The sequence below is a fragment of the Stegostoma tigrinum genome, chromosome 1, assembly GCF_030684315.1.
Source record: "Stegostoma tigrinum isolate sSteTig4 chromosome 1, sSteTig4.hap1, whole genome shotgun sequence".
Classification (NCBI taxonomy): domain Eukaryota; kingdom Metazoa; phylum Chordata; class Chondrichthyes; order Orectolobiformes; family Stegostomatidae; genus Stegostoma; species Stegostoma tigrinum.
Window position 1 is genome coordinate 51,658,704 of NC_081354.1, and position 27,860 is coordinate 51,686,563.

General features: G+C 43.0%; 2 protein-coding genes across 8 annotated transcripts in view; one reads left to right on the forward strand and one right to left on the reverse strand.

Moving 5' to 3' along the window:
- fhip1aa (FHF complex subunit HOOK interacting protein 1Aa) overlaps positions 1-22,660 on the forward strand; it is a 159,147-nt gene extending 136,487 nt beyond the window's left edge. For all 4 annotated transcript variants that reach the window (XM_048526956.2, XM_059645280.1, XM_048527045.2 and 1 more), the window contains exons 10-13: positions 354-1,430; positions 3,785-3,963; positions 11,358-11,499; positions 20,233-22,660. In XM_048526956.2, the coding sequence (XP_048382913.1) occupies positions 354-1,430; positions 3,785-3,963; positions 11,358-11,499; positions 20,233-20,459 (1,625 nt within the window). In that variant the 3' untranslated portion in view covers positions 20,460-22,660. The remainder of the gene's footprint in view (positions 1-353; positions 1,431-3,784; positions 3,964-11,357; positions 11,500-20,232) is intronic.
- Positions 21,872-27,860, reverse strand: part of gatb (glutamyl-tRNA(Gln) amidotransferase, subunit B) — a 61,538-nt gene continuing 55,549 nt past the window's right edge. For 3 of the 4 annotated variants that reach the window (XM_048530344.1, XM_048530363.2, XM_048530376.1), the window contains one exon: positions 21,872-22,740. In XM_048530344.1, coding sequence (XP_048386301.1) covers positions 22,615-22,740 — 126 coding nt within the window. In that variant the 3' untranslated portion in view covers positions 21,872-22,614. The remainder of the gene's footprint in view (positions 22,741-27,860) is intronic. The other variant, XR_007247499.2, reaches the window with a different exon arrangement.

Consider the following 27,860-nt stretch of genomic DNA (forward strand, 5'->3'; position numbering starts at 1 on the left):
TTAAAATGCTGAAAGAAAAGCCATTAGGAAGTCACTTGTCTGGGGCTCCTCTGTATGATGGTAGGCTTAACAAAAACTTGACTTCCAGGGGCATCCTGCAGGGCATGAGATACAGTTATGTGACAACCCCTTTGTCATTGGACATATGTATAACACTGGAAATTATCTAAACCTGTACATATATCAAGTGCAGAGGATGCCTGATGTCTAGCACTGTACTGCCCACACATCTTCAGAAAGGTGAAGAAAAATTGTGGCGGAAAAGACCAAATTTTTTGTTTAAGTGTACATTGTACAGCTTCTGTATCACTGATGTTCTCCATTGTATTAACTTTATTCCCTTCTTCTCTCAGGTTCTGAAGGAATGGTGTCCCATACGCAAATTCTAGGGGATTGGAACAGACTCCGAAAACCACTGGATATCAGTTACCTGCAGTACCTATGGGAGGCTCGGGTCAACATCATCACCTGTATGAAAAACTGCAGAGCATGGTCTGCACCTTACGATGGGGAAATTCCAGATGCTGAAATTGTTAGCCCAATTTTGCCAGACAACTCTAGCAAGCCCAGCAATAGGAAATCAGCTAAAGGTCAATACAGTTCTGCCGTTAGGAGGACTAGATTGAAGTCCACTTCCACTAGGGAAAAGATGCAACTGGACTTGGAATGGGATAACAGCTATGACACTGGAATGTCTCCAGGCTCGGAAGAAGACTCCTTGCAGCCTTATTTACCCTTTACTCCTAATGAAGAAACTGGGAACTGTACACAACTAGTCGATCCTCCCAAACACATCCAGGAGATGAAGAAAAGCACATTAATGCTCATTAGAGGCTCTTACATCGAGGAGTCAGATTTTCATGATGATGTCATGGTTTATAGATTATGTGCAGAAAATGATGCTCAGGATATTGTTGAAAATAATTCTAAAAATGTCAGAAGATCAGCTTCTGTGAAAAGTACAGATCCGAAAACACTGACACGCAATGGGCCTGCTAATAGAATATTGCAGACCATGGCAAAGCGTACCGCTGCAAATAAGCAAACCTCTGAGAGTGGCAGATCTGAGCAGGGCATGGAAATGGAGCATTCAGGACAGGGACCTGCACAAATAGAAAAGAAACAGGAGGATGGTCTGTGTGTATCAAACACTGAATCCAAGCACTCCAACCAGCAAAGCTTGAATCTGGAGGCTGATGATTTTCTTTCTCAGTATCAGGATCTTCTTGCAAAGCTAAACTCTAATACAGGTGACTCAGTGGCACTGAAGCAGAATTCATCTGAACCTAACACTCCTACGGAAGAAGATGATGATTTTGAGAAGTTGACTGAGCCCCCACTTTCTGACAGTGTAACTTTTCCATTTGGTCCCAAAGTTCACCTGATGTATTCCAATAATCCTGCTAGAATACATGGAGCTCCATTCACAGGCATGTTATAAAAATAAACTAAATATGCTGCAATTTGTCTGTATCTGTGCCTCATGGAAATGGCAGCTAATGTTAAAGTGTGGCAACTCCCATGATCCAGTGAGTTTATACAGGAGTTAGCTTTGAATCCCCTCTAGTACGCTGGCCTGTCAGTCAGGAGGTTGAGAGTTCAAATTCCGCTCCTGAGATAAGTTGCGCTGTTAGAAGTGATGACTTTTGGATCAGGCCCTCTCTGCCTTGAATAGATATAAAAGAATATTTGAGTAGGAGCAATGTCATGAACAAGAAGTTCTCCAATAACATAAGCATACTGAACTTTTGAACAGGAGTTATTGCTAAATTTTGGCATTCTTTTGTCTTGTGTTACAAAATGTTTTGAAGAAAAGAGACAATTAGCTGGCCTGTCTAACCTGTCTGTTGGGCTGTGCCTTTTAGATTAGGATCATTGGGTGGCACAGTAGCTCAGTGGTTAGCACTGCAGCCTCACAGCGCCAGGGACCCGGGTTCGATTCCAGCCTCGGGTAACTGTCTGTGTGGAATTTGCACGTTCTCCCCGTGTCTGCGTGGGTTTCCTCTGGGTGCTCCGGTTTCCTGCCACAGTCCAAAGATGTGCAGGCTATGGTGGATTGGTCATGCTAAATTGCCGTAGTGTTCAGGGGTGTGTGGGTTTTAGGGGGACGGGTCTGGGTGGGATGCTGTAAGGGGCAGTGTGGGCTTGTTGGCCCTAGGGCCTGTTTCCACACTGTAGGGAATCCAATCTAATCTAATCACACAACCAGTGGTGTCATGTAAATGGCAAGAATTGATATTGTACCTCAGGAAATCTCCAATTACCTCATAAACAGTAGTTTACTTTCAAACTAACTATTTTGTATATACAACAAAATCCACGACACAACGAAGACTGAAGTGCAGGCTTTTTTAAGGTGATTCATTATGAAGTTAGAAAATTGGCTGCGCTGAAAGGAATAGAATTGAAAAAAATGGGCAGGTACTCCCAGTGGCAGGATGTGATCACTGGTATCTCTCAAGGATCTGTGTCAGCACCTCAACTATTTGCCATATTGATCAACCACTTTGATAATGGGATAGTAAACCACATTTCCAAATTTGCCTGTGAAACACAGGCAGAATTGTAACCAGTGTGGATTATAACAGAGTTATTGATAGATTATTTGAATGAACTAGGAAATGGATTTCAATGTAGATGAATTTGAGGCCAACTAATTTTGACTTAAGAGAATGGAATAGGTTTGTTCTAAATGGTAATGAAGTAAAAAACCATGGAAGTTGGAAGATAATTAGGCTGTAGGTACCCAGAACTTTAAATGTCATGAACAAGTACAGAAAATAAGCAAAAAAAATACCGGATAGGGAATATAATTCCAGGTGGCTAAAGCGTAAGGAGGGAGAAGTCCTATTTCAGTAAGCTGTTACCCTCCCTTCCTCAAGCTCAAATCATTGAAACCTATTGTAGACCTTGGTAGAGATCAATTAACTTAGCATAGGTTAGGAGCTGCTGCAATCATAAAGATTGCATTACTTCCAAAAAACACTTTTTTAAATCACTCATCCTTATTGATTTATATGCAGACAACTAATTACGCCCCCCCCCCCCCAGCTTGTCTTTTTCTCTTTTGTATGTGTTGATTTCTGCCAAGGTTCTGTTCCATGGGTAGAGGACACCTCTGACGCCATGCTCAACTATCCCTTTCTTTTTCCTCAGAGATAATGGGAACGGCAGATGCTGGAGAATCCAAGATAACAAATCCTCTCCCCATCCCCCTTTTCTGATGAAGGGTCTAGGCCTGAAACGTCAGCTTTTGTGCTCCTAAGATGCTGCTTGGCCTGCTGTGTTCATCCAGTCCCACACTTTGTTACCTCTTTTTTTTCCCTTTTCATTTGTGGCATGTGGGTTGTACTGGCTGGCCAGAATTTCTTGCCCATCCCTAGTTGCCCTTGAGAAGGTGGTGGTGAGCTGCCGCCTTGAACCACAGCAGTCCTCCTGCTGTGGGTTGACCCACAATGCTATTAGGGAGGGAATTCCAGGATTTTGACCCAGTGACAGCGAAGGGATCTTGCTTTATTTGCAAGCCAGGACGGTGAGTGACTCGGAGGGGAACTTGGAGGGAATGGTGTTCCCATATGTCTGATTCCCCTGTCCTTCTAGATGGAAGTGGGTGTTTCAAAAACCTTAAGCGTGATAGCAAATGGGATGATGGAGGGAGTTACATACAGTACAGTCAGACAATGTAGGAAATGTAATTGGTGTCACTGATAGTGAAGGCAGCACCTTCATCTTTTGCTGCAAGTATTGTGTTCTCTCCTGACTCACTTGCCCTTTCTCTTTACAGGGCCATTCATCAGCGTTTTATTGTCAAAGCTGGAGAATATGCTGGAAAATGAATTACATGTGAACTTGCTGCTAACTGGGATTGTTGCTCGACTGGCATGTTACCCACAGCCCCTCCTCCGTTCTTTCTTACTGAACACAAACATGGTCTTCCAGCCCAGTGTTCGCTCCCTCTATCAGGTACAGTGAGATTAATCACACTCCAACAAGTTCCATCATTTAGAAGCTTTAAACAGCAGACTTTAACAAAGAACAAATTGTGAGTTTGACCTCGCTTTGTACAGTAAACTTTGTTTAAACCAGCATTTCGTGAACCAACAAAAATTATACTAGCGAGTTTTTAGAAGATTTGTAGCTCAGGTTGAGGCTCTGGATGTGAGTTTGCTCGCTGAGCTGGAAGGTTCGTTTTCAGACGTTTCGTCACCATTCTAGGTAACATCATCAGTGAGCCTCCGACGAAGCGCTGGTGTTATGTCCCGCTTTCTATTTATCTGGTTAGGTTTCCTTGGGTTGGTGATGTCATTTCCTGTTCTTTTTCTCAGGGGATGGTAGATTGGCTCCAAATCAATGTGTTTGTTGATGGAGTTCCGGTTGGAATGCCATGCTTCTAGGAATTCTCGTGCATGTCTCTGTTTGGCTTGTCCTAGGATGGATGTGTTGTCCCAATCAAAGTGGTGTCCTTCCTTATCTGTATATAAGGATACGAGTGATAGTGGGTCATGTCGTTTTGTGGCTAGTTGATGTTCATGTATCCTGGTGGTTAGCTTCCTGCCAGTTTGTCCAATGTAGTGTTTGTCACAGTTCTTGCAAGGTATTTTGTAGATGACGTTCGTTTTATTTGTTGTCTGTATGGGGTCTTTTAAGTTCATTAGCTGTTGTTTTAGTGTGTTGGTGGGTTTGTGGGCTACCCTGATGCCAAGGGGTCCGAGTAGTCTGGCAGTCATTTCAGAAATGTCTTTGATGTAGGGGAGAGTGGTTATGGTTTCTGAGCCCATTTTGTCTGTTTGTTTGGGTTTGTTGCTGAGAAATCAGCGGACTGTGTTCATTGGGTACCCATTCTTTTTGAATACGCTGTATAGGTGATTATACTCCTGGAATACTGGATGTTTACTGGATTATCGTGATTACCGCGATATCAGAGTAGTCAGTTGAGGGTGTGAATGAGAAGGCTCTCTGTTGGAAAGTTTTTTATTTAAGGTAAAGTTGCATTATTGTTATGCTGTATAACAGTAATATGTATACCCCAACCCCTGCCACATTTCTATTACTTAGTGTGTTTTTTACATTGATCAGGTGGACTTCATGATCAACTGGCACACTCCTGTTCCCGTAGGTGTTGGATAATAAAAAGTTTGCATTTAAAAAAAATACTTCTTACTAGTTCCATTTGATACATGGAGGCCTTTATTTAAAGGAGTTTTTATATTTGGCAGGCTATATTCCTGGCTTTTTTTAAGCGTTTTAGTGGATTATTTTAATGTTTTAGTGATGTTAACTCTGAAAATTGAATCAATTTTTGTTTAAATGATAGATTTTTGGTCTTGCCAACTAGTTTGTCATTGAGCTGCTCTTGTTCTGGCCAATGGTAATTGGTTTCTTGCCTTAAGCCATTTAAATTTACAGCCCTGGACATATGGCTGTCTTCTGTGTGAGGAGGTCAGCGGGAATGAAAGGAAGATACAAGTTTCAGATTTTCCAGACCTTTGGCTGTGTTTTGACTCTGGAAACATCGGAATAGGGGCCTGCTTGTCCACTATTCAGTGAGTCTAGGGTTGCTCGTGCGCCCTCTCAGGGTTTTGGTGGCTGTAGCCTTATTTAAATAGATCTCACAGACCTGTGCCTAGTGCAAGTGCAGACTAAGCTTTGCATGTCACAGAAATGCCCAGGGCAATGTGAAAGGTTGGGAAATGTGCATTATGGTGTGGTGATTATACTCAGATGATACCCCCACCCCACCTCCCTCTCAGTATGGGGTACCTGCTGAGAATGTCTTGTGAATATACAAGCATTTGAGTTAGGAGCAGGAGTAGGCCATTCAGCCCCTCAAGCCTGTATGCTATTCAATAGTGTCATGGCTGATCTGGTGTTAACCTTAAATCCACATATGCTTGGGAGATGGATGCTTGGTTTGTTGACAGGCCTCTGGTATAATTTGATAGGAAAGGAGTCGAAAATATTGTTGATCTGTTTCCTTTGAATGCATGGAGAAGAAAGGAGAAAAAAATACACACTGGACTGAGCCTTATGGGTTTTTTCCCACTGGGTTGTGTCAAGTTTTTTGGAAGAATTCTTGCCATGAGGTCCAGCGAGATTTCTTGCTGCCTCAGTCAGTACCTACTCTGCCTCTATGGTATCCCACACACTCAATTCTATCTCCATTTTACCATACACTATTCCTGGTACTCACTGAATATCAGCTGAAAGACTGCCATTCCTAGCACTGTGCCATCTTTAAAAGGCTGCTGTGTACCTGGAGCACTGGAGTTCCTGCTCAATTAAGGGCGGTGTCAGAAAATGTCAGAGAAGGGCAAGATTTTGGAGAAGGGGAAAATGACTTTGTGATTGAGGGGTGGGTGCAGAGGAGAATCCTATTCCTGGAGGACTGACAGAAAAGGCCATGCCACCAGATCATGCCGGTCTAGAGCCCAGTTCATCACCTTGGTCTTAATGGCACAAGGAAACAGCCAGCAATGCAGAATAATTAGTAAGCTCCTCTGCTCTGCCAGGATAAGTGCTGAACTCACTGTATCTTGTATGCATCAGCCACGGGTCAAGGGGAAGATTTCTCGAGGCATTGGCGACTTAATTATTAAGAGGGATTGTTGCTTGTTTAAGACCTACTCATGGCTCAGATAAAATTCTGTGGATGTTGAAGTTGTGAAGAAAAGTCACACTGGATTTGAAATGTTAGCTCTGTTTTTTAGATGCTGCCAGACCTGCTGTGTTTCTGTAGCAGTTTCTGTTTTTATTATTATTGGCTCATCTCACCTCATTAATATGCAGATTCTTATCTTACCAAACACCCAGCACAAGCCGGACATGGAGAAATCATGACATGGAAACCAGGGCCGGGTACTTGGCGACTTCAGCTTGCCGCATGCTTCAAAGGATCTCTGTGTTAAACACCAGGCACCAAAATCTCAGGGCATTCTCCAGAGGACTAGCCACGTGCACTCCATGATCACAGACAACTGACAGGTGGCAACCCTTCAGTAGCCAAACGGCATGTTCCTGCTCCAACCTCAGTGCCCTCCTGTACTTCAGTGATGCACCTTAGCCTGCACCAGAATCTCATATAATGCTGCAGGAAGGACACTGTGCTCAGGACCACCCACACCCAGCTCATGGCCAGGACATAGTTTATTCTCTGCCTGTCTGAATGCTCTCATAGTACTCAGTCACATGAGTCCCTAGCATCCCTGCCTTGCCTTCTTGTGCCTTGCCCCCTCAGCCAGAGTACTGCTGATATAACAAAGTGTGAAGCTGGATGAACACAGCAGGCCAAGCAGCCTCTTAGGAGCACAAAAGCTGACGTTTCGGGCCTAGACCCTTCATCAGAGAGCAAAGGCTGTCCTTTTTGACTGACTGAGCACTGTTGACATGCTTCTCAGCTTTGTGTCTACACAAAATGGCGCAGCAGGACAGCAGTACCATAATCAGAGATAATGGGAACTGCAGATGCTGGAGAATCCAAGATAACAAAGTGTGAAGCTGGATGAACACAGCAGGCCAAGCAGCCTCTTAGGAGCACAAAAGCTGACGTTTCGGGCCTAGACCCTTCATCAGAGAGCTCTCTGATGAAGGGTCTAGGCCCAAAACGTCAGCTTTTGTGCTCCTAAGATGCTCCTTGGCCTGCTGTGTTCATCCAGCTTCACACTTTGTTATCTTGGATTCTCCAGCATCTGCAGTTCCCATTATCTCTGATTATGGTACTGCTGTCCTGCTGCGTCATTTTGTGTAGACACAAAGCTGAGAAGCATGTCAACAGTGCTCAGTCAGTCAAAAAGGACAGCCTTTGCTCAGGGGGTCCCAGCAGAGAAAGTCAAGGGCAGCTTCCAATACCAGACCAGGGCCGGACAGTCACGTGGAGCAGTCAGAGCCAGGATACTCTCCAAAGATGGGCCTGAGGAACTGAACCCTGGACATCCCTACATCTGTCTTTAATTTTTCTTTGCACCGGGGATTCTCTCCCTCCTGTAATGAGAGGGAGGGAATATTAAGAGAGATGAAGGTGCGTGGCCCACCTGTTACTGTTGGTGTTGGTGGGGAGATTTCCAGAAAGAGTGAGTTGGCAACATAGAAGGTATGCAGAGTTGACGGTGTCAGGGGTTGGGGTAGGTCACAGTGACTGAGGAAAGACGTTGGAGGTGGGTAGAGAGAGTGAGTGTGAGATAACAGAGAGAAGTTAGTGTTACTAATCTGGCAGAGTGGAGAAAGACGTTGATATTCTTCCGACATTGCTGTACATTCCTCAAGATGACTGAAACTGGTTTAACCAGGCTGACATCCTCAGATCAGACAAGCATGCTCTGTTTGGTGACCCCCACTGCTGGTGCTGAGGGAAGAGGATCTCCCCAGTTCTGTACCATCCATCCAGCAACATCTCCAGGTCTCTGTCCGCATGAATTCTCAGGTTCAGTAACTAGATCTTTTCAAACTCTGCCCCATTTAATATGGCAGTGGTGCTACAAATGTAATGGAGGGTATCCTCAATGTGAAGGCAGGATGTTGTCTCCATGAGAACTGTGAGGTGGTTACTCCTACCAATAATATCAGGGCAAGTTGTACTTACTACAGGTAGAATTGGTCAAATATGTTTGCTCTTATTTTGGTTGCCTGTCCACTTCCTGCAGGCCCAACTTAGCAAATATGTCCTTTAGGATTTGGCCAGTTTAGTTAGTAGTGGTGCTGCCACGTCCCTCTTGATGACAGACATTAAAGTTCCAGTTTCTAGCTAAATGACAGATGGTTGTCTGTTTTTGTCCTTTTATCAGATTCCACACTGGTTTGATACAATAATTGGGCCATTTTAGAAGGCATTTGAGAGTAAAATATATTGTAATTGAGTTTTTTTTATTAGAACTTACAGACATTCTAAAATATCTTGGTTATAGACAACTCTCAATTTTACACAGCTGCTTTTCACGAAGTAGACCTGGGTTAGCTGTATCCCTGCTGATGAATGATTGGTACCCTCCTGCAAAAATTCCATCCCCTATTCCCAATTCCTCCGCCTCCGCCGCATCTGCTCCCAGGTTGAGGCATTCCACTCCCACACATCCCAGATGTCCAAGTTCTTCAAGGACCGCAACTTTTCCCCCCCGTAGTGGTCAAGAACGCCCTTGACCGCGACTCCCGCATTTCCCGCAACACATCCCTCACACCCCGCCCCCGCCACAACCACCCCAAGAGGATCCCCCTCGTTCTCACACACCATCCGACCAACCTCCGGATACAACGCATCATCCTCCGACACTTCTGTGATCTACAATCTGACCCCACCACCCAAGACATTTTTCCATCCCCACCCTTGTCTGCCTTCCAGAGAGACCACTCTCTACGTGACTCCCTTGTCCGGTCCACACACCCCTCCAACCCCACCACACCCGGCACCTTCCCCTGCAACTGCAGGAAATGCTACACTTGCCCCCACACCTCCTCCCTCACCCCCATCCCAGGCCCCAAGATGACTTTCCGTATTAAGCAGATGTTCACCTGCACATCTGCCAATGTGGTATACTGTATCCATGATACCCAGTGTGGCTTCCTCTACATTGGGGAAACCAAGCGGAGGCTTGGGGACCGCTTTGCAGAAAACCTCCACTCTCTTTGCAACAAACAACTGCACCTCCCAGTCGCCAACCATTTTAACTCCCCCTCCCATTCCTCAGACGACATGTCCATCATGGGCCTCCTGCAGTGCCACAATGATGCCACCCGAAGGTTGCAGGAATAGCAACTCATATTCCGCTTGGGAACCCTCCAGCCCAATGGTATCAATGTGGACTTCACAAGCTTCAAAATCTCCCCTCCCCCCATTGCATCCCAAAACCAGCCCAGCTCGTCCCCTCCCCCCACTGCATCCCAAAACCAGCCCAGCCTGTCTCCGCCTCCCTAACCTGTTCATCCTCTCACCCATCCCTTCCTCCCACCTCAAGCCGCACCTCCATTTCCTACCTACTAACCTCATCCCACCTCCTTGACCTGTCTGTCTTCCTTGGACTGACCTGTCCCCTCCCTACCTATACTCTCCTCTCCACCTATCTTCTTTTCTCTCCATCTTCAGTCCGCCTCCCCCTCGCTCCCTATTTATTCCAGAACCCTCTCCCCATCCACCCGAAACGTCAGCTTTTGTGCTCCTGAGATGCTGCTTGGTCTGCTGTGTTCATCCAGCTTCACACTTTGTTATCCCTGCTGATGAACATGTATGAGTTTGAGGGATGTTGTTAGCTGGAGAACTGAGCTTTGGTGTAACAGACCTGGTGATATATCAGTGTTACAGAAGTATGTCGGCATTTTAGAGGTAAACCAGTATCCAACTTAACATAAAAAATCGAGGTCCTTTAGTCATATTTATTATTTAGCCTTTATTTAATGTTCTGTTGTGCACTGTGAACGCAATAACATTAAGATATCTAATTGTCAGTGGTGGAGACATTTAGATCTGCAAAGTATGACACATATTTATATAAATATCGATATTTCATAACACAGCTTAAAAAAATTCTTTTTACATATTGATTTGTCAAATTTGATGTGTTTGGTGTGATCTTAGTAGGTATTAAAATGTATGTGTAGAATATGATTAAATCTTTTTCTATATTACTACCTCAAACTTAGGAGTTTGTATAGTTTTAGTTAAAAAGAGAAATGCAGTACCAAAATACTGATGACATCTAACATAACATCTGTGTCCGAATCTGTAGTCATTGATTGTTTAGATATGGAACATCCATCATTCTACTTTAACAAGCTTCTCATCTTGGCGTGCAACTCCACATGTACATAGTCCTTTAATGCCAGCTGGTGATTGTTGGCTTGGTCTATTCATAGAATTTCATCTGATCCTAATTGTTCAAGCTACTCTGCACACACATTCACAGCTCAGGTCACTGGCTGGCTGACTTCAGACGGAATAATGAGTTTTCATCCTCCAAACTGCAGACGTTGAGGGCAAGTGGGGTTTCAACACTGTGTCCTTGCTGAGCTCAACTTACAGAGCCCAGATTAATCAGGCTTATGATCGTCCTGTTCTGTACAGCACTGTGCCACGATTTATACTATTTGATTATTTTCTTTAGAAAATAGATAGTTGAGAAAAAAGTCTGTTCAAAACAGTCAAGGTAAAATATTACCATATAATCACATCAATCTTGCAAAACATTCAGTTGGCTTATCTAATCGAGGTTTTGAATTCCTACTGATTCTGAATTGGACATGAATTCAGAAACTATTTCTATGACACCAGTGAAATAAATTGGTAGAGGTAATTTCTGATTGCTCAAGTCAAACCATTTCATTGTTTAAATTAAATACAAGAAGCAATTTGATAATTACTGTTTGTGTTTACACAGGTGCTGGCATCTGTAAAAAATGCAATTGAACAGTTCGCTTCTACAAGGGAAAACTTTTCAACATACCTGACCGATACGCGCGAATATTTGCTCTCTCGGGTAGAGATCTCCACTTCACACAAAGCGGTCTTGACAGGCGAAGGTATCTTATTTAAACGCTCATCTGAACTTTGTGGAATCTAACAGCCATAAACTGCCACCATTTGATCCACTGTGCCTGAAAGAGTTATCCTTCCCTGTAGCCTTGCAAGATCTTAAAGTATTTAAACCTTTTTTTAAATCCCCAGTTAGATCTAAAATTCCACTGAAATTCTGATGTCTAACTTTCAGAATATTATGACATGCAAGAAACCAAACTGAAACAGTAGTGTACCAGTTATTATTCCTTAACCTGTTTAGCAGTTAATGTGCCTTGAAGAACTGCCAACTTTCAAAATGAATGCTGCTATATTTGTTTAATTTTAGGCCTTATGGTGAAATAACATAATTCTTGTATTAAAATTGACTCTACTGATTCCAAATTGATCCAATTCTGAAACCTTTATTATTTCTGTTGGGAATTTTGTGCCTCACAAAGTTTTAGAATGAGTTTAAGGTCATTGAAAATTCTTCACTTTTTAGGGATGTATCTGTGTGCAGGATTATAGCAGGGTGATGAGACGATCAGTTGGCCCATTGAGTCTGTCACAAACAGTAATGTGCCTTCACTCTCAAAATTCATAAGATGCTCCTTTGCAATCCCCTGAGTGAGGCCAAATAGATTAAGAAATCAAGTCCAAATCAAGAAATTAAATATGGAAATCTTCAGGGAAAAAAAAATCAACTTTGATTAAAACTGGAAACCTTATTTTACATGGGATTCATTTATTATGCTTCACTTTGGGGCAGCACGGTGGCTCAGCGGTTAGCACTGCAGCCTCACAGCGCCAGGGACCCGGGTTCAATTCCAGCCTTGGGTAACTGTCTGTGCGGAGTTAGCACATCTGCGTGGGTTTCCTCTGGATGCTCCAGTTTCCTCCCACAGTCCAAGGATGTGCAGGCTAGGTGGATCAGCTATGCTAAATTGCCTGTAGTGTTCAGGGGTGTGTGGGTTATAGGGGGATGGGTCTGCGTGGGTTGCTCGAAGGGGCAGTGTGGACTTGTTGGGCCGAAGGGCCTGTTTCCACACTGTAGGGAATCTAATCTAAAACTAGGATAAGGTGTTAGAAATCACTCACCACTATTATCACAGTTGTCACAATAGTTAAAGATTTATAAAAAATAGACCAGATTTCCCCAATTTACTTGACCTTCAGACCCAGGTTGAGTGAAAACATGGCTAAGTTTCATAAACAATTCTGAACCGTTGGCATATAACTCTACTAATTAAAATTCGTAACTCTTTCCAAACTTCCCCCTTACACTTACACAGATACAGGAATAAATAAAGGGTGTTATGGATGGGGAAAAACTAGGAAAGCGCTTCAGAGATTCCGGTTCACAGGATCTACTGAGATGATTCTAGTGCAGATCAGACTTTCTTGCTTAATTTTCCTTCTTTGGGTGCTTTCACTAGTTTGCAGGAGGCACAAGGTAACTGGTTCATATGTGGAAAGAGTCCCTTATTTATAACCAGTCACAGCTTTAGCAACTGTTAAAGGGAAAATAAATTGGCTTTTTTCAGGTTTAAAGTGGCTTTTACTGCAAGAACAGAGAGAGCTCCTCACTATCTTGTTCATAGCCCCAAGTTATTCAGCTACCTGGTAGCTAATTGTTTGATTATTGGCAGGAAAACGTCTTCTTCATCATTAACTAGTTATTAGTCCACAGACAATTCAGCCACTGGTTACCAGCTGAATCATCTTTTATACTTAATCCCTAGTCTGCAGCTCATCTGCAAACTACACTTCAACTACCGCTTGAACGAACAGCTGTGAAAATGGTCTTCACAGTAAGTGTCAGGTCACTTGCTTTCAAAAACTGCAGTTATTTGGCTATTATAAACCGTTAGCAAATTGTTTTTTTTCCTTTTTCAGTTCAAAATCAAAAATACAGAAATACATGAAGTCTTTACATATTACATTCACCCCAGCTGACCTTAGCTGTCACTTATACTATATTTGAGCCTCCACCCATGTTTCCTCGTTAAATCTATTGTCACAGCACTCTGTATCCTTTCTGATATACTTTTCTAGCTTCCCAAGCTCTCAACTGTACCATTTGCTTCAGTCAGTCACTGTGGGAGGGAGTTTCAATCACAGTCTCTCACTCGCGGCAAAAAGTAGTTTTTCTGAATTTCCTATTGGAATTCTTCATGATTATCTAGCAATGCACATCCCTGCAAAAGGAAGTATTCTGCCTGCAACCATTTTATCTAAACCTTTCTTTCATAATTTTGAAGAGTTCTATTAGGTCACCAATGAGCCACCTTCAAAGAAAACCCTACCAATTTTTTCTGAAGTATACCCGCTCACATTTTTGGCAGCATCATTACAAATCTACACCATTATCTCAGTTGTGCTTCTATATCCTTATAATATAGTGACCAAAGCTGCATGTAATAACCAAGGTTCAATGTAGATTTAGCTTAACCTCCCCACTTTTCAATTACCTTTCCAGAGAAATAAAACCTATAATAGAGCCTCCACCCACCTTTCCTCATTAAATCTATTGTCACAGCACTCTGTACACTTTCTGATGAACTTTTCTAGCTTCCCAAACTCAAACTGTACCATTTGCTTCAGTTAGTCACTGTGGGAGGGAGTTCCAATCACAGTCTCTCACTCGAGGCAAAAAATAGTTTTTCTGAATTTCCTATTGGAATTCTTCATTTTTATCTAGTAATGCACATCCCTGCAAGAGGAAGTATTCTGCCTGCAACCTGGTGCTTTGTTTGCCTTATTTAAAGACCTTGCTAACCTGGGTGCGACTGTTGATTGTGTTTGTACTCCCAAATGATTTTTTGTTCCTCTACCCATCTAGGCTTGCACATTTTCCATTCTTCTTATCAAAGTGTATCACATTATATTTATCTGTGTTGAATTTCATTTGCTAATTATTGGTCCACATGTAAGTTGCTGATCTCCAAGTATTATCTTTTTTTTTCTACCATGCACCCCAAATTGAGATTATCCACAAATGTAGGTATTAAATGTTTAATTCCAAAGTTGAAATAATCACTGTAAATTGTGAATACTCCTCCCTCCCATCTTCTGCTACTCTGAATAACATCCCTTTACTCATCCTTTCAGTTTTGTCTTGAAGCCAGGTAGTAGTCCATTCTGCAAATTGTCCTCTGACTATATGTTCCATAACCTTATTCATTAGCCTATTATGGGGCATCTTAGTAAAAGGCTTTTTGAAAATCTAGATACAGCTAATCCAGGTCTACTTCGTGAAAAGCAGCTGTGTAAAATTGAGAGTTGTCTATAACCAAGATATTTTAGAATGTCTGTAAGTTCTATTTTAAAAAAACTCAATTACAATATATTTTACTCTCAAATGCCTTCTAAAATGGCCCAATTATTGTATCAAACCAGTGTGGAATCTGATAAAAGGACAAAAACAGACAACCATCTGTCATTTAGCTAGAAACTGGAACTTTAATGTCTGTCATCAAGAGGGACGTGGCAGCACCACTACTAACTAAACTGGCCAAATCCTAAAGGACATATTTGCTAAGTTGGGCCTGCAGGAAGTGGACAGGCAACCAAAATAAGAGCAAACATATTTGACCAATTCTACCTGTAGTAAGTACAACTTGCCCTGATATTATTGGTAGGAGTAACCACCTCACAGTTCTCATGGAGACAACATCCTGCCTTCACATTGAGGATACCCTCCATTACATTTGTAGCACCACTGCCATATTAAATGGGGCAGAGTTTGAAAAAATCTAGTTACTGAACCTGAGAATTCATGATGTGCAGTGGACCATCAGCAGCAGCAGAATTTTGCTCAGACAGAATCTGTTACCATGTGACCTGGCATATCCCCCACTCCACTGAAGAATGCAAGAGCAGACATACTTAAAAGATGTCAACTACAAGCTAAACACAGGCCTATTTGCACACTGAGGAGCGTGAGCAGTAAGTGATCGAGCTAAGTGATTTCACAACCAACAGATAGATCTAGTGAATGAACAAACAATTCAGTGGAGGAGGAGAGTTCACCAATATTTGCATTGTCAATGATTGGTGAGCCAGCACATGTATACAAAAACCAAGACTCAAGCATCTTAGCTAAGGCTGCAGCAACATGAGTGCCAGTCATCAGCCGATTTGCAAAGCAGATGCACAAAGGAATCTGGGAGTGTTGGTCCAGGATTCTCTAAAGGTTAACTTGCAGGTAGAGTCCATAATTAAGAAAGCGAATGTAATGTTGTCGTTCATCTCAAGAGAGTTGGAATATAAAAGCAGTGATGTGCTTCTGAGACTTTATAAAGCTCTAGTTAGGCCCCATTTAGAATGTTGTTTCCAATTTTGGGCCCAACACCTCAGGAAGGACATACTGGCCCTGGAGCGTGTCCAGCAGAGGTTCACACGGATGATCCCTGGAATGGTAGGTTTAATGTATGATGAAAGGCTAAGGATCCTGGGATTGTACTCATTAGAGTTTAGAAGGTTGAGGGGAGATCTAATAGAAACTTACAAGATAATGTGTGGCTTAGAAGGGGTGGACGCTAGGAAGTTGTTTCCGTTAGGCGGGGAGACTAGGACCCGTGGGCACAGCCTTAAAATTAGAGGGGTTAAATTTAAAACTGAAATGAGACAACATTTCTTCAGCCAGAGAATGGTGGGCTTGTGGAATTCGTTGCCACAGAGTGCAGTGGAGGCCGGGACGTTGGATGCCTTCAAGGCAGAGATTGACAAATTCTTGATCTCAGAAGGAATCAAGGGCTACGGGGAGAGTGCAGGGAAGTGGAGTTGAAATGCCCATCAGCCATGATTTAAATGGCGGAATGGACTTGATGGGCCGAATGGCCTTACTTCCACTCCTATGTCTTATGGATTCGACTCACTCTGATATTAAGCAATGGTTGAAGGCATTGGATACTGCAAAAGGTATGGGAACTGACAACCTTCCAGCAATTTAAGATCTAGACTTTGCACCCTAGGCCAAATCATTCTAGTCAGTTACGACACTGGTATCTACTCAGCAATGTAGAAAGTTACCCAGATATGTTCTTTTCTTAAAACTTATGACAAATCCAACCCAGTTAATTGAAGCTCTATCAGTCTACTCTCACTAATCAGCATTGTGATGGAAGGTGTCTTTGACAATGTTATGAAGGGACACTTACTAAACAGTGTCCTCTTCATTGATATTTAGTTTTGGTTACACTAAGAGCCCTCAGCTCCTGACCTCATTGGAGGCTTGGTCCAAAGATAGACAAAAGAGTTGACCTCAAGAAGGGAAGTGAGGATAACTGACCTTGACGGAGAGGCATTTGACTGATCGTAATGACAAGGATCCCTAGGAAAACTGAAGTTAGTGGGAATAGAGGAAAACGTTCCAATGTTCAGAGTCATTCCCAACACAAAGGAAGCTGGCTATGATCATTAGAGGTCAGTTATCTCAGTCACAAATGGCCGTTGGAGGAGTTCCTTAGGGGAGCAGCCTAGGACCAACCATTTTCACTTGCTTCGTCACTGACCTTCCTTCCATCATAAGTTCAGAGGTGGGATATTTGCTGATGATTGCACAATGTTTGACAGCATTTGCCATGACACAGATGTGGAAGCCGTTCCTATTGAAATGCAGCATCACACAAATGACAGATAATGACGATTTCAAGGAAGAAAGAATCTAAGTTCCACTTGAAATTCAATGGCATTACCATGCTGAATCCTTCGCTGGTAACCCCCAAGATGTTGATAATGACCAGAAACTGAATGGGACCAATCATATAAATACAGCAGTATCAAGACTAATCAGAGGCTGAGAATTCTGCAGCGACTGTCAGTTGACTGTGCAAACTCCAAACAGACATTCTCCCCATGTCTGCATGGGCTTGTGCTGAGTGCTTCAGTTCAGTGCCACCGTCCAAAAATGTGCACATTGGGTAGATGGGCCATGCTAATTTACCCATAGCGTTCAGGGATGTGCAGGTTAGGTGCGTTAGCCATGGGAAATACAGGGTTGCAGAGATGGTATGGAGGGGGTTCCCAAGCAGAATGAGTTGCTGTTCCTGCAACCTTTGGGTGGCATCATTGTGGCACTGCAGGAGGCCAATGATGGACATGTCATCTAAAAAGTGGGAGGGGGAGTGGAAATGGTTTGCGACTGGGAGGTGCAGTTGTTTATTGCGAACCGAGCGGAGGTGTTCTGCAAAGCGGTCCCCAAGCCTCCGCTTGGTTTCCCCAATGTAGAGGAAGCCACACTGGGTACAGTGGATGCAGTGTACCACATTGGCAGATGTGCAGGTGAACCTCTGCTTAATGTGGAAAGTCATCTTGGGGCCTGGGATAGGGGTGAGGGAGGAGGTGTGGGGGCAAGTGTAGCATTTCCTGCGGTTGCAGGGGATGGTGCCAGGTGTGGTGGGGTTGGAGGGCAGTGTGGAGCGAACAAGGGAGTCACGGAGAGAGTGGTCTCTCCGGAAAGCCTCACCCTCAACAACTTCTCTTTCAATTCCTCCCACTTCCTACAGACTAAGGGGTGGCCATGGGCCCCAGCTATGCCTGCCTCTTTGTAGGTTACGTGGAACAGTCCCTCTTCCGCACCTACACAGGCCCCAAACCCCACCTCTTCCTCCGTTACATTGATGACTGTATCGGCGCCGCCTCTTGCTCCCCAGAGGAGCTCAAACAGTTCATCCACTTCACCAACACCTTCCACCCTAACCTTCAGTTCACCTGGGCCATCTCCAGCACATCCCTCACCTTCCTGGATCTCTCAGTCTCCATCTCAAGCAACCAGCTTGTAACTGATGTCCATTTCAAGCCCACCGACTCCCACAGCTACCTAGAATACACCTCCTCCCACCCACCCTCCTGCAAAAATTCCATCCCCTATTCCCAATTCCTCCGCCTCCGCTCCCACGATGAGGCATTCCACTCCCGCGCATCCCAGATGTCCAAGTTCTTCAAGGACCGCAACTTGCCCCCCACAGTGGTCGGGAATGCCCTTGACCGCGTCTCCCGCATTTCCCGCAACACATCCCTCACACCCCGCCCCCGCCACAACCGCCCAAAGAGGATCCCCCTTGTTCTCTCACACCACCCCACCAACCTCCAGATACAACGCATCATCCTCTGACACTTCTGCCATCTACAATCCGACCCCACCACCCAAGACATTTTTCCATCCCCGCCCCTGTCTGCTTTCCGGAGAGACCACTCTCTCAGTGACTCCCATGTTCGCTCCACACTGCCCTCCCACCCCACCACACCCGGCACCTTCCCCTGCAACCGCAGGAAATGCTACACTTGCCCCCACACCTCCTCCCTCACCCCTATCCCAGGCCCCAAGATGCCTTTCCACATTAAGCAGAGGTTCACCTGCACATCTGCCAATGTGGTATACTGCATCCATTGTACCCGGTGTGGCTTCCTCTACATTGGGGAAACCAAGCGGAGGCTTGGGGACCGCTTTGCAGAACACCTCCGCTCGGTTCGCAATAAACAACTGCACCTCCCAGTCGCAAACCATTTCCACTCCCCCTCCCATTCTTTAGATGACATGTCCGTCATGGGCCTCCTGCAGTGCCACAATGATGCCACCCGAAGGTTGCAGGAACAGCAACTCCTATTCTGCTTCGGAACCCTGCAGCCCAATGGTATCAATGTGGACTTCAGCTGCAAAATCTCCCCTTCCCCCACCGCATCCCAAAACCAGCCCAGTTTGTCCCCTCCCTCCACTGCACCACACAACCAGCCCAGCTCTTCCCCTCCACCCACTGCATCCCAAAACCAGTCCAACCTGTCTCTGCCTCCCTAACCTGTTCTTCCTCCCACCCATCCCTTCCTCCCACCCCAAGTCGCACCTCCATCTCCTACCTACTAACCTCATCCCACCTCCTTGACCTGTCCGTCTTCCCTGGACTGACCCATCCCCTCCCTACCTCCCCACCTATACTCTCCTCTCCACCTATCTTCTTTTCTCTCTATCTTCGGTCCGCCTCCCCCTCTCTCCCTATTTGTTCCAGAACCCTCACCCCATCCCCGTCTCTGATGAAGGGTCTAGGCCCGAAACGTCAGCTTTTGTGCTCCTGAGATGCTGCTGGGCCTGCTGTGTTCATCCAGCCTTATATTTCATTATCTTGGATTCTCCAGCATCTGCAGTTCCGAGTATCACTAAATCTTAGCCATATTGTGTAGTGGGCTTCTTCTTTATCCTTGTTCAGTGAATAAGTGAACAGTTGGTAATATCAAACCTTAACATGCCAGTTAAATCCACCATTCAGTTCAGTGAAGCAAGTAATGTCAGCATGAGGAGGTTGTGAGATGACACTACTGGTTCAGTAATGTCTGTACAATGTTTGAATAGCCTTTGGGCACCAACAATTCAGACTTGCCCAAATGGCTGTTCTTTAAATAAGAGATATTGATGCATGTCAAAACTTCTTAGCTAAAATGAGAATATAAAGGTCTACAAAAAAATTCAACTATTTTTTGATGTGGAATTAAGACCATTGCGATGGGCAACAAAAAGACCTGAACAGTAATTCAGAAAAGTGCCTTGTGCAGATACAAGATCAGGTAGCTCATATAATTAAAATGTTTAAAGCCTTTTTTCTCTCTATTCTGTTTCTGAGAGCTGAGCAAGTAAGGATTTAAAGGGAAAAAAAGCTTAATGCAATAAAACGTGTTGATTGAGTAAAAACATAAATTGTATTACAGGAAAAATACATACATTATTAGTAATTTCTTTTTCTTTCCTGGCAAACATCTTGCAGAAATTAAGCACAATCGAAGTATTGCTGATAATGGACACAAGCATCAAGGCAGTGCTCAGGAAGCACAATACCCACCTTTAAGAAAGCCAGTGGCTCGACTTACCTCGCCTGTGAAAAATTCGATCAATGCAGCTGTCATCTTCATGGAATTTCTTAAGGAACTTGCGGCCATTGCACAAGAACATTCCATTTTATCTCACGTTCCACTGGAGGCATGTGAGGAATGATTGTTACATGTTTGAAGAAGTGTTTTAATGCAATTGATACAGTCTACTTTTAAATCCTTTCCAAAGTAATATTGTATTTGTACCTGGCCTTAACTACAGTAAGAGAATGAGTAGAACAATTTTGTCTCATTTTGTTGATGCTCGGAATTTTTGAGAAATGTTGACTTTTAAACGCAGCAGCCTTATTGTCATAGAAAACTCACGAGTGAAATTGTTTCACTATGCAAACTACAATGTATGTATGTGGGCAAGAATTTAATTGATTATCGGTGTATTGAATTTTTGAGTATATATAAATGTTATAAATATACAAGCACTTCTGGTGGTCGCTGAACTTTAGGTGTGAGCATTCGAGTCTGTTCTTTTAATGTCTGATGATATTCATTTTGTAAAGGTTTGTTGTGAATAGTACCAAAGATTAAATGAATGAGGACTGAAATTTTCTGCCACTTTAATGCTAATGAAAGAGCTTTTTAAATAGTACCGTCATATTATGAAATCTCAAATATTCTATCATAGTGTCCAGCAGGTGAAAAAGATCATTGCAGAAAAGTGGCAAAGCAGTAAAATTGTTTGCTTTATGGGGAGGTCTTCAAAAGATTGTTTTTATATATGTAAAGCTGTTTGTTTGTACACGTAAGTCAATGCCAGATTATAGGGAAAATTAAAGAACTGCAGATGCTGTAACTCAGGAACAAAAACAAAGTTGCTGGAACAGCTCAGCAGGTCTGGCAGCATCTGTGAAGGATATAAGAGTTAATGTTTCAGGTCCGGTGATGTTTCGGGACCCTCAGGTTCTGAGAAAGGGTCACTGGACCCGAAATGTTAACTCTGTTTTCTCCTTCACCGATGCTGCCAGACCAGCTGAGCTTTTCCAGCAGCTTTGTTTTTGTATAGGGGTAAAACCATGGTCTTGGTGATTTTACTGTTGTGTTGATTTATTTTTGCAACGTCAGTAGGAATTATAAAATCAGATTTCTAAAATTTAATATTACGGTGTGGAACTACTCTGCTGGATCTGAGGGTTGGTGGTATTTATAAGTACCTTCTGCAGAGTAAATTAACTTATTTACTTGAATGTACTGACAATTTAATAAAGTTTGTGACTCTCTGTGCAGGATACTATTTTAAGTAAGTTTAGTAGGGAGTTGCTCACTTTGTCTACTGCAACAATTTTAATTCCAAGCATTAAAGTTGTCTTAAAATGGGTTCTGAATGGTTTTTATTTGAGATATACATTAAAGCTAGGAATTAACTTTTAATGCTACTGTTAAATTATCTTTTCATGCAAAATGTTGCAGTTAAGTATCTTTTGTTATAACATGAGTACTTGACTAATATCTTTGATAGGCAACAGCATTTGTATGGTTCCACTGCAATCAACTGCCAAAAGATGATGTAGCTCCTAATAATTGTGATCCCATGAGTCTAGGTTTAATGGATATTGAACATCAATACTACAAAAAGCATTCCAATGCACAAATCAAACTCAACTCAACTAATTAACATTCATAAATAGAAATTACTGTAAATATTCAACAGAATTTCAGCTCTGTGACCTTTCATTAGAATAGAATGATACTGCACATACACTGCATAACAGTAGTTCCACCACATCTGCAATATATTTCATAACACAGCTAATGTGCAAATACATGTTTTCAATATAGAAATCTCAGGCAGACATCTGAACAGGAGTTTGCGTTCATTTCAATCCACTGCATGTAAATTTGATCAATAAAGAACAGAAAATAACAGCCATTGTTCCTACATTTAAGTAAGTTACTGGACTGTCCTGTTGGATCATAGTTTCAATCAATAAGTTACATTTAGTATGAGTTGTACTTTACATGATGATTTACTGACAGATTGCAAGTCAATTGTATGAATTGTGAAATAATCATGTTCATTTTACTGAGGCAGAATTGTGCAATTACTGCAGGCAACCAGTAGGATAGATTTTTAACAAGAGTAAACACTTAAAAAATGAAGGGGCATTCAACCTTGTGGACAAATAAATGAATGCGTCTCAAGATTTTGTCAGTGATTCAGTTATTTTAACAGGTTAAGATAACACTTGTAAAATTTCAATTTTGATCAATTTCCTGTAACTGCTGAACTAAAACAGCTCTGCTTTGTCTTGATTTCCATTCTTTCAGGATAATTTCTTTTCCAAAATAGATTTCACTAGGGTTGGGGCAGTCCGGCCACGTGTTGCTCTCTGAACCTGGCCAATAAGTTTATTTAACACTTTCCAGTTTCCTTGTTGTATTTCAGAAACCTATGAAACAAGTCAAATAATTGATAAAGTACAATCTAACTCCAGTTACAAAGACAAGTTTAGCTCAAGAAATTAATACTGCATTTATCAAAACTCCTGAGGGATGTGAATGATTACATTATTTAATCCAGTGTGGACACCATGAACAGGTTGTTTTAAATTTTAATTTTGAACTAAACATTATTAATTGTTAATGGCATATTACAATTACATCATTAATCACCACTTCTTGCTAACAAATATTGGGGCATTCAGTTATCAACTGAAAGCATTATTATTTTGGATGTATGAGCTACTAATATTTCTATTCTAGTTCTCACATTTGTGTTTGGTGTGCACTTTCTGGGACTGTCCAGTGATCTGCCTTTTAAGTCCTGAGTCAGGCCTTCTGGATCATGTTTTGTCTGGATTCTGTCTGCCAAGGTAGGCTGTATATCTCTGCATGTGTTGGCCATGGCAATTCAGATATTTGTATTCAAGCCAGAGCGCACACCTCTATCACAAACCCATGTCATGGTGTCTCTCAATTTCTCCTGAGAATTAGTCACTGGATATAAACATAAGTTATTTTGGTATTGAACACATTTTAGCCAGAGTACATTCAGGAATACTTATGAAATTCCCCTTGCAACTGCTGAATATATCAGTAAGCGACACTAGGCAACAGCTGAGATAGCAGTTTGATAACCAACTTCTGATCACAACTTTACTGCATCATATTATTGCTCAATGGAAGTCAATCTTGCCAGAAAAAAGATGACTGGTATCTTTGATTCATTAACTATAGTTAGCCATCTGGCAGCATGCATAGAGACATAAAGCCAAAGAAGAAGCTTGTGCCAACCTATCTACCCCAATCCCAATTTGCAGCACTTGGCCCACAACCTTGAATGTATGACATTTCAAGTGATCATCCACATATTTGTTAAAGGGTGTGAAGTTTTCTACCTCAACTGTGCAGTGCACTCCAGATTCCCACCTCCCTTTTAAGGACAATTTTCCTCAAAATCCCTCTAGACCTCCTGCCCATTGCCTTAAAATTATGCCCTTCACTACTGGCCATTCAACTAAGGTAAACAGCTGCTTCTTACTCACCCTGTCCATGCCTCTCATCATCTTAAATACACCTTTGTGTTCACCACCCACCCACCCTTCTCTGCTCTGAAAGAAACAACCTGAACCTGTCCAGCCTCTCTTCATCGCTAAAATGCTCTGGGCAATATCTTAGTGAAGCTTCTCTGCTCCCCTCCAGTGCAATCAAATCTTTCCTCTAGTGAGATAGTAAGAACTGCACACAATAATCCAGGTGTGTCCTAACCTAAGTTTTGTATAGCTCCATCATAATATCCTCTTATAATCACTGTTATGACAGATAAAGCAAAGTGTCTCATATACCTTACCTACCCTATTAACCCCACCATCTTCAAGAATCTATGAACAAGATCCCGGTTTCTCTGAGCTTCCTAGAGTCTTCTCATTCACTGGGTACTCCCTTATTTTGTGACTTCTTCCAAAATGCATCACTTCACAACACACACCTTTCAGTGCTAAATACCATCTGCCACTGATATACCCACCTGATCAACTGTCTATATCTTCCTGTAGCCCTAGACTTTCTTCCACATTATTAACCACTCAGCCAATCTGTGTCATTCACAAACTTACTAATCATTATCCCTCAGGTTTTCATCCTTGTTATTTATAAATATCATGAACAATAAGGGACCCACCACTGATCCCTGTGGTACACTGTGGCACACCAACTTCTACCATCGTTTCTTGTCTCCGACAATTCAGCTCATTTTGGATCCAACTTTCCAAGTTACCCTGGATTCCATGTACTTTTACCTTTTTCATCAGACTCCCCTGTGGGATCTTGTCAAAGACTCTGCCCAAAACCCATATGAACTACATCAACTGCACTACTATCGTTTACACACTTTATCACCATCTCAAAAAATTCTATCAAATTTGTCAGGCGTGACCTCCTTCTGATAAAGCCACAGTTACATTATCATTAATGTAGAACTCTCATGCCTTTAAATCCCTGATTTAGTTCTACCACCTTTCTTGAAAAAGTGGAACCAAATTAGTTGTCCTCCAATCCCCAAATTCTGTACCTACCTTTACCTTCGTCTAAGTGACAGCTGATGTAAAGTACTTACTTTACACCCTGCCAATGTCCTCTGAGTTTGAAACTTGGTTCTCGCCTTGTAATGACATCTAATGAGTGTCAAAATATGAAAATAGAGCAGATAAATGAGTGGGTAAATATTGGAGCAGAAGGGAGGATTTCGGATACCTGGATCACTGGGACAGTTTCTGCAGAAGGCAAGACCTGTATACGTGGGATGGTCTGCACCTGAACCACAATGAAAATAACATCCTTGCAGGTGGGTTTGTTAGTGCTGTTCGGAGGAGTTCAAATTAGTTCAGCAGTAGGAGAAGGTAGCTGGGCAAGTGGAGGGTGGGGACAGAGTGTACAGTGTTAGTATAATAGGGACATAGCAAGTTGTAGTAAAGTAACCAAGACGCAGAGACAGTGTTTATCGACAGTGGCTTTCAAGGGAGTAAGACACGGCTGGATGGCCTCTACTTTAATTATGGCAGTATCATACACATGCGAGATGAGTTAAGGGTGTGGCTTGACACATGGAATTAATGATATTGTTGCCATGGCAAAGACATCGTAGAGAATTGTCTACATATTTGCTCTTCTACTGTCTGCTAACTGTTCGGCACCTATAATACATTCCCAGGAATATCCTTTTTTATTCCTCACCTCTACACATAAAGTCTCATTTGCAGACCCTTGCAGGATATTGTCTCTCCTTACTGCAGCAGTTGACTCTTATTTAATAACAGACCAACACCTCCTCTTCTCCACTCTTCTTCGTCTCAGCTGGAGATTCTATACCCTGGAATGCTGAATCACCAGTTCTGCCCCTCTCTCAACCATGTCTTTGTGATGGCAACAAAATCATAATTCCATGTTAACTCATCTCATATATGGATAATACTGCCATCATTAAAGTAGAGGCTATCTAAAGTAGAGTCTGACACTGGTGGAGGGTAAGTTGTTGGAGGTAGACCTGTTGGGCTGAATGACCTGTTTCCACGCTGGCAATTCCATGATCTATGACATGAGGGACAATTTCATTTGTTTAAGTATACAGAGAGTGGTTTGTGTGTGAAGTGAACTGCCAGAAAAAGTGGTGGGTACAGGTAAAACATTTAAAAGATTTCTAAATAAGTTCACGAATAGCAAAGGTTTGGAGGGATATGGGCCAAGCACTGGCAGATGGAACTAATTTGGTTTGGGAACATGGTCGACATGGACTCAATGGACTATGTGAGGTTGATACTGGTGGGATTCAGATGAGAACGTTCGTATTCATCCTCAATATCTAGCAAGATAATAATACATTACGTGCACTATATAAATGGAAGTCATTGCTGCTTCCTAGCTAAGTACTAATGTTGTGTTATGTTGCTTTTCTCCCCACTGTTACCTCACTTTGTATTGACTCCCAGGCAGGTCTAAGTTCGGTTTTGAACTGAAGTCACTGCCCCCGAAACATTAACTCTGATTTCTCTCCACAGATGCTGCCAGACCTGCTGAGGTTTTCCTGCAATTTCTGATTTTGTTTCTGTTGTTTTCAGCATCTGCAGTTCTTTTGGTTTTTATTTAGTATTTAATTCACTGCTTTATCTCTTCCAGATATGCCCACCTTGAAGATGGTGTGTTCCTCTCTCTAACAGCATTTCTGTTCCAATTTTTATGGCCCACCATCATTCATGTCAAACACCAGAAGTGACATTTAAAAGTTATTTGCCAAAACTTGTTTGCAGAGCCACATCACATTCCTTAGTGACTGCCTCCAGCTCAGACTCACCCAACTTGGATTCCAAATCAAGTTTCATCCTTCATGCTTTGAATCCACCCAGGATCATTGGACATCTCTGCAATGTTCAACGTTTCACAGGCAGCTGCTCTAGTCACATCTTGAGATCCACAGTCATGTGTCATCATGTGCACTCTCTTGACCTCTCTCTCCAACAGCACCACATCATACTGCTCAAAGCTGCATTACACTCCAGTTCCACTTCATCCGCCAGCTCAAGCAATACGCTAACAAGAAACTTTTCCTTTCAGACATCAGGACGCATAAGATGCAACACCTCAGACATACCCACGGCCCTCTGGAACCTTCCCCAACCCACTTCCTGTCATGTATTCATCATCATGCCTTCTGATATTCTGCTCTCTGATGTTGAACATTCTGTATTCACCAAAGGTCTGTTTTATCCTTCTGCATTCCCACCTTAATGAATTCCAGACACAACATGATGTTGAACTCTTCTTCCGTCATCTTCACCTCTGTGCCCATTTCTTTGCCTGCCTCTTTGCCCACCTCCAACACTCTTCCTCCATTTGGACTCCTTCCTTTGGCCTAGTACCTGCACTCAACCTGTTCATTGAGAACTGTCTATGTGACATTGGCTGCCTCAATTTCTCTGCACATCTCATTCATGTTAATCTATCCTCCTGGGAAATGACTGCACTCCATGCTCTCAGATTCAACCCTGACTTCGTAATTAAGCCTGCTGGTAAGGGCAGTGCTGTCGTAGTCTGGCATACTGACCTCTACATTGCAGAGGCTGAGTGCCAGCTCTCAGATACCTCTTCCTATGATGAAGAGTCATCTAGACACGAAACATTCGCTTGTTTTCTCTCCATTGATGCTGCCTGACTTGCTGTGAAACAGGCGGCCCTCCGCTCCAACCCCAACCTCACTATCAAACCCGCAGACAAGGGAGGCGCAGTTGTAGTATGGCGCACTGACCTCTACATCGCCAAGGCCAAACGCCAACTCTCGGACACCTCCTCCTACCGCCGCCTTGATCATGACCCCACCCCTCCGAGGACCAAACCATCATCTCCAATACCATCCATGACCTCATCACCTCAGGTGACCTCCCACCCACAGCCTCCAACCCATTGTTCCCCAATCCCGCACGACCCATTTCTATCTCCTTCCCAAAATCCACAAACTCGCCTGCCCTGGCCAACCTATTGTCTCCGCCTGCTCCTGCCCCACCGAACTTATCTCCACCTA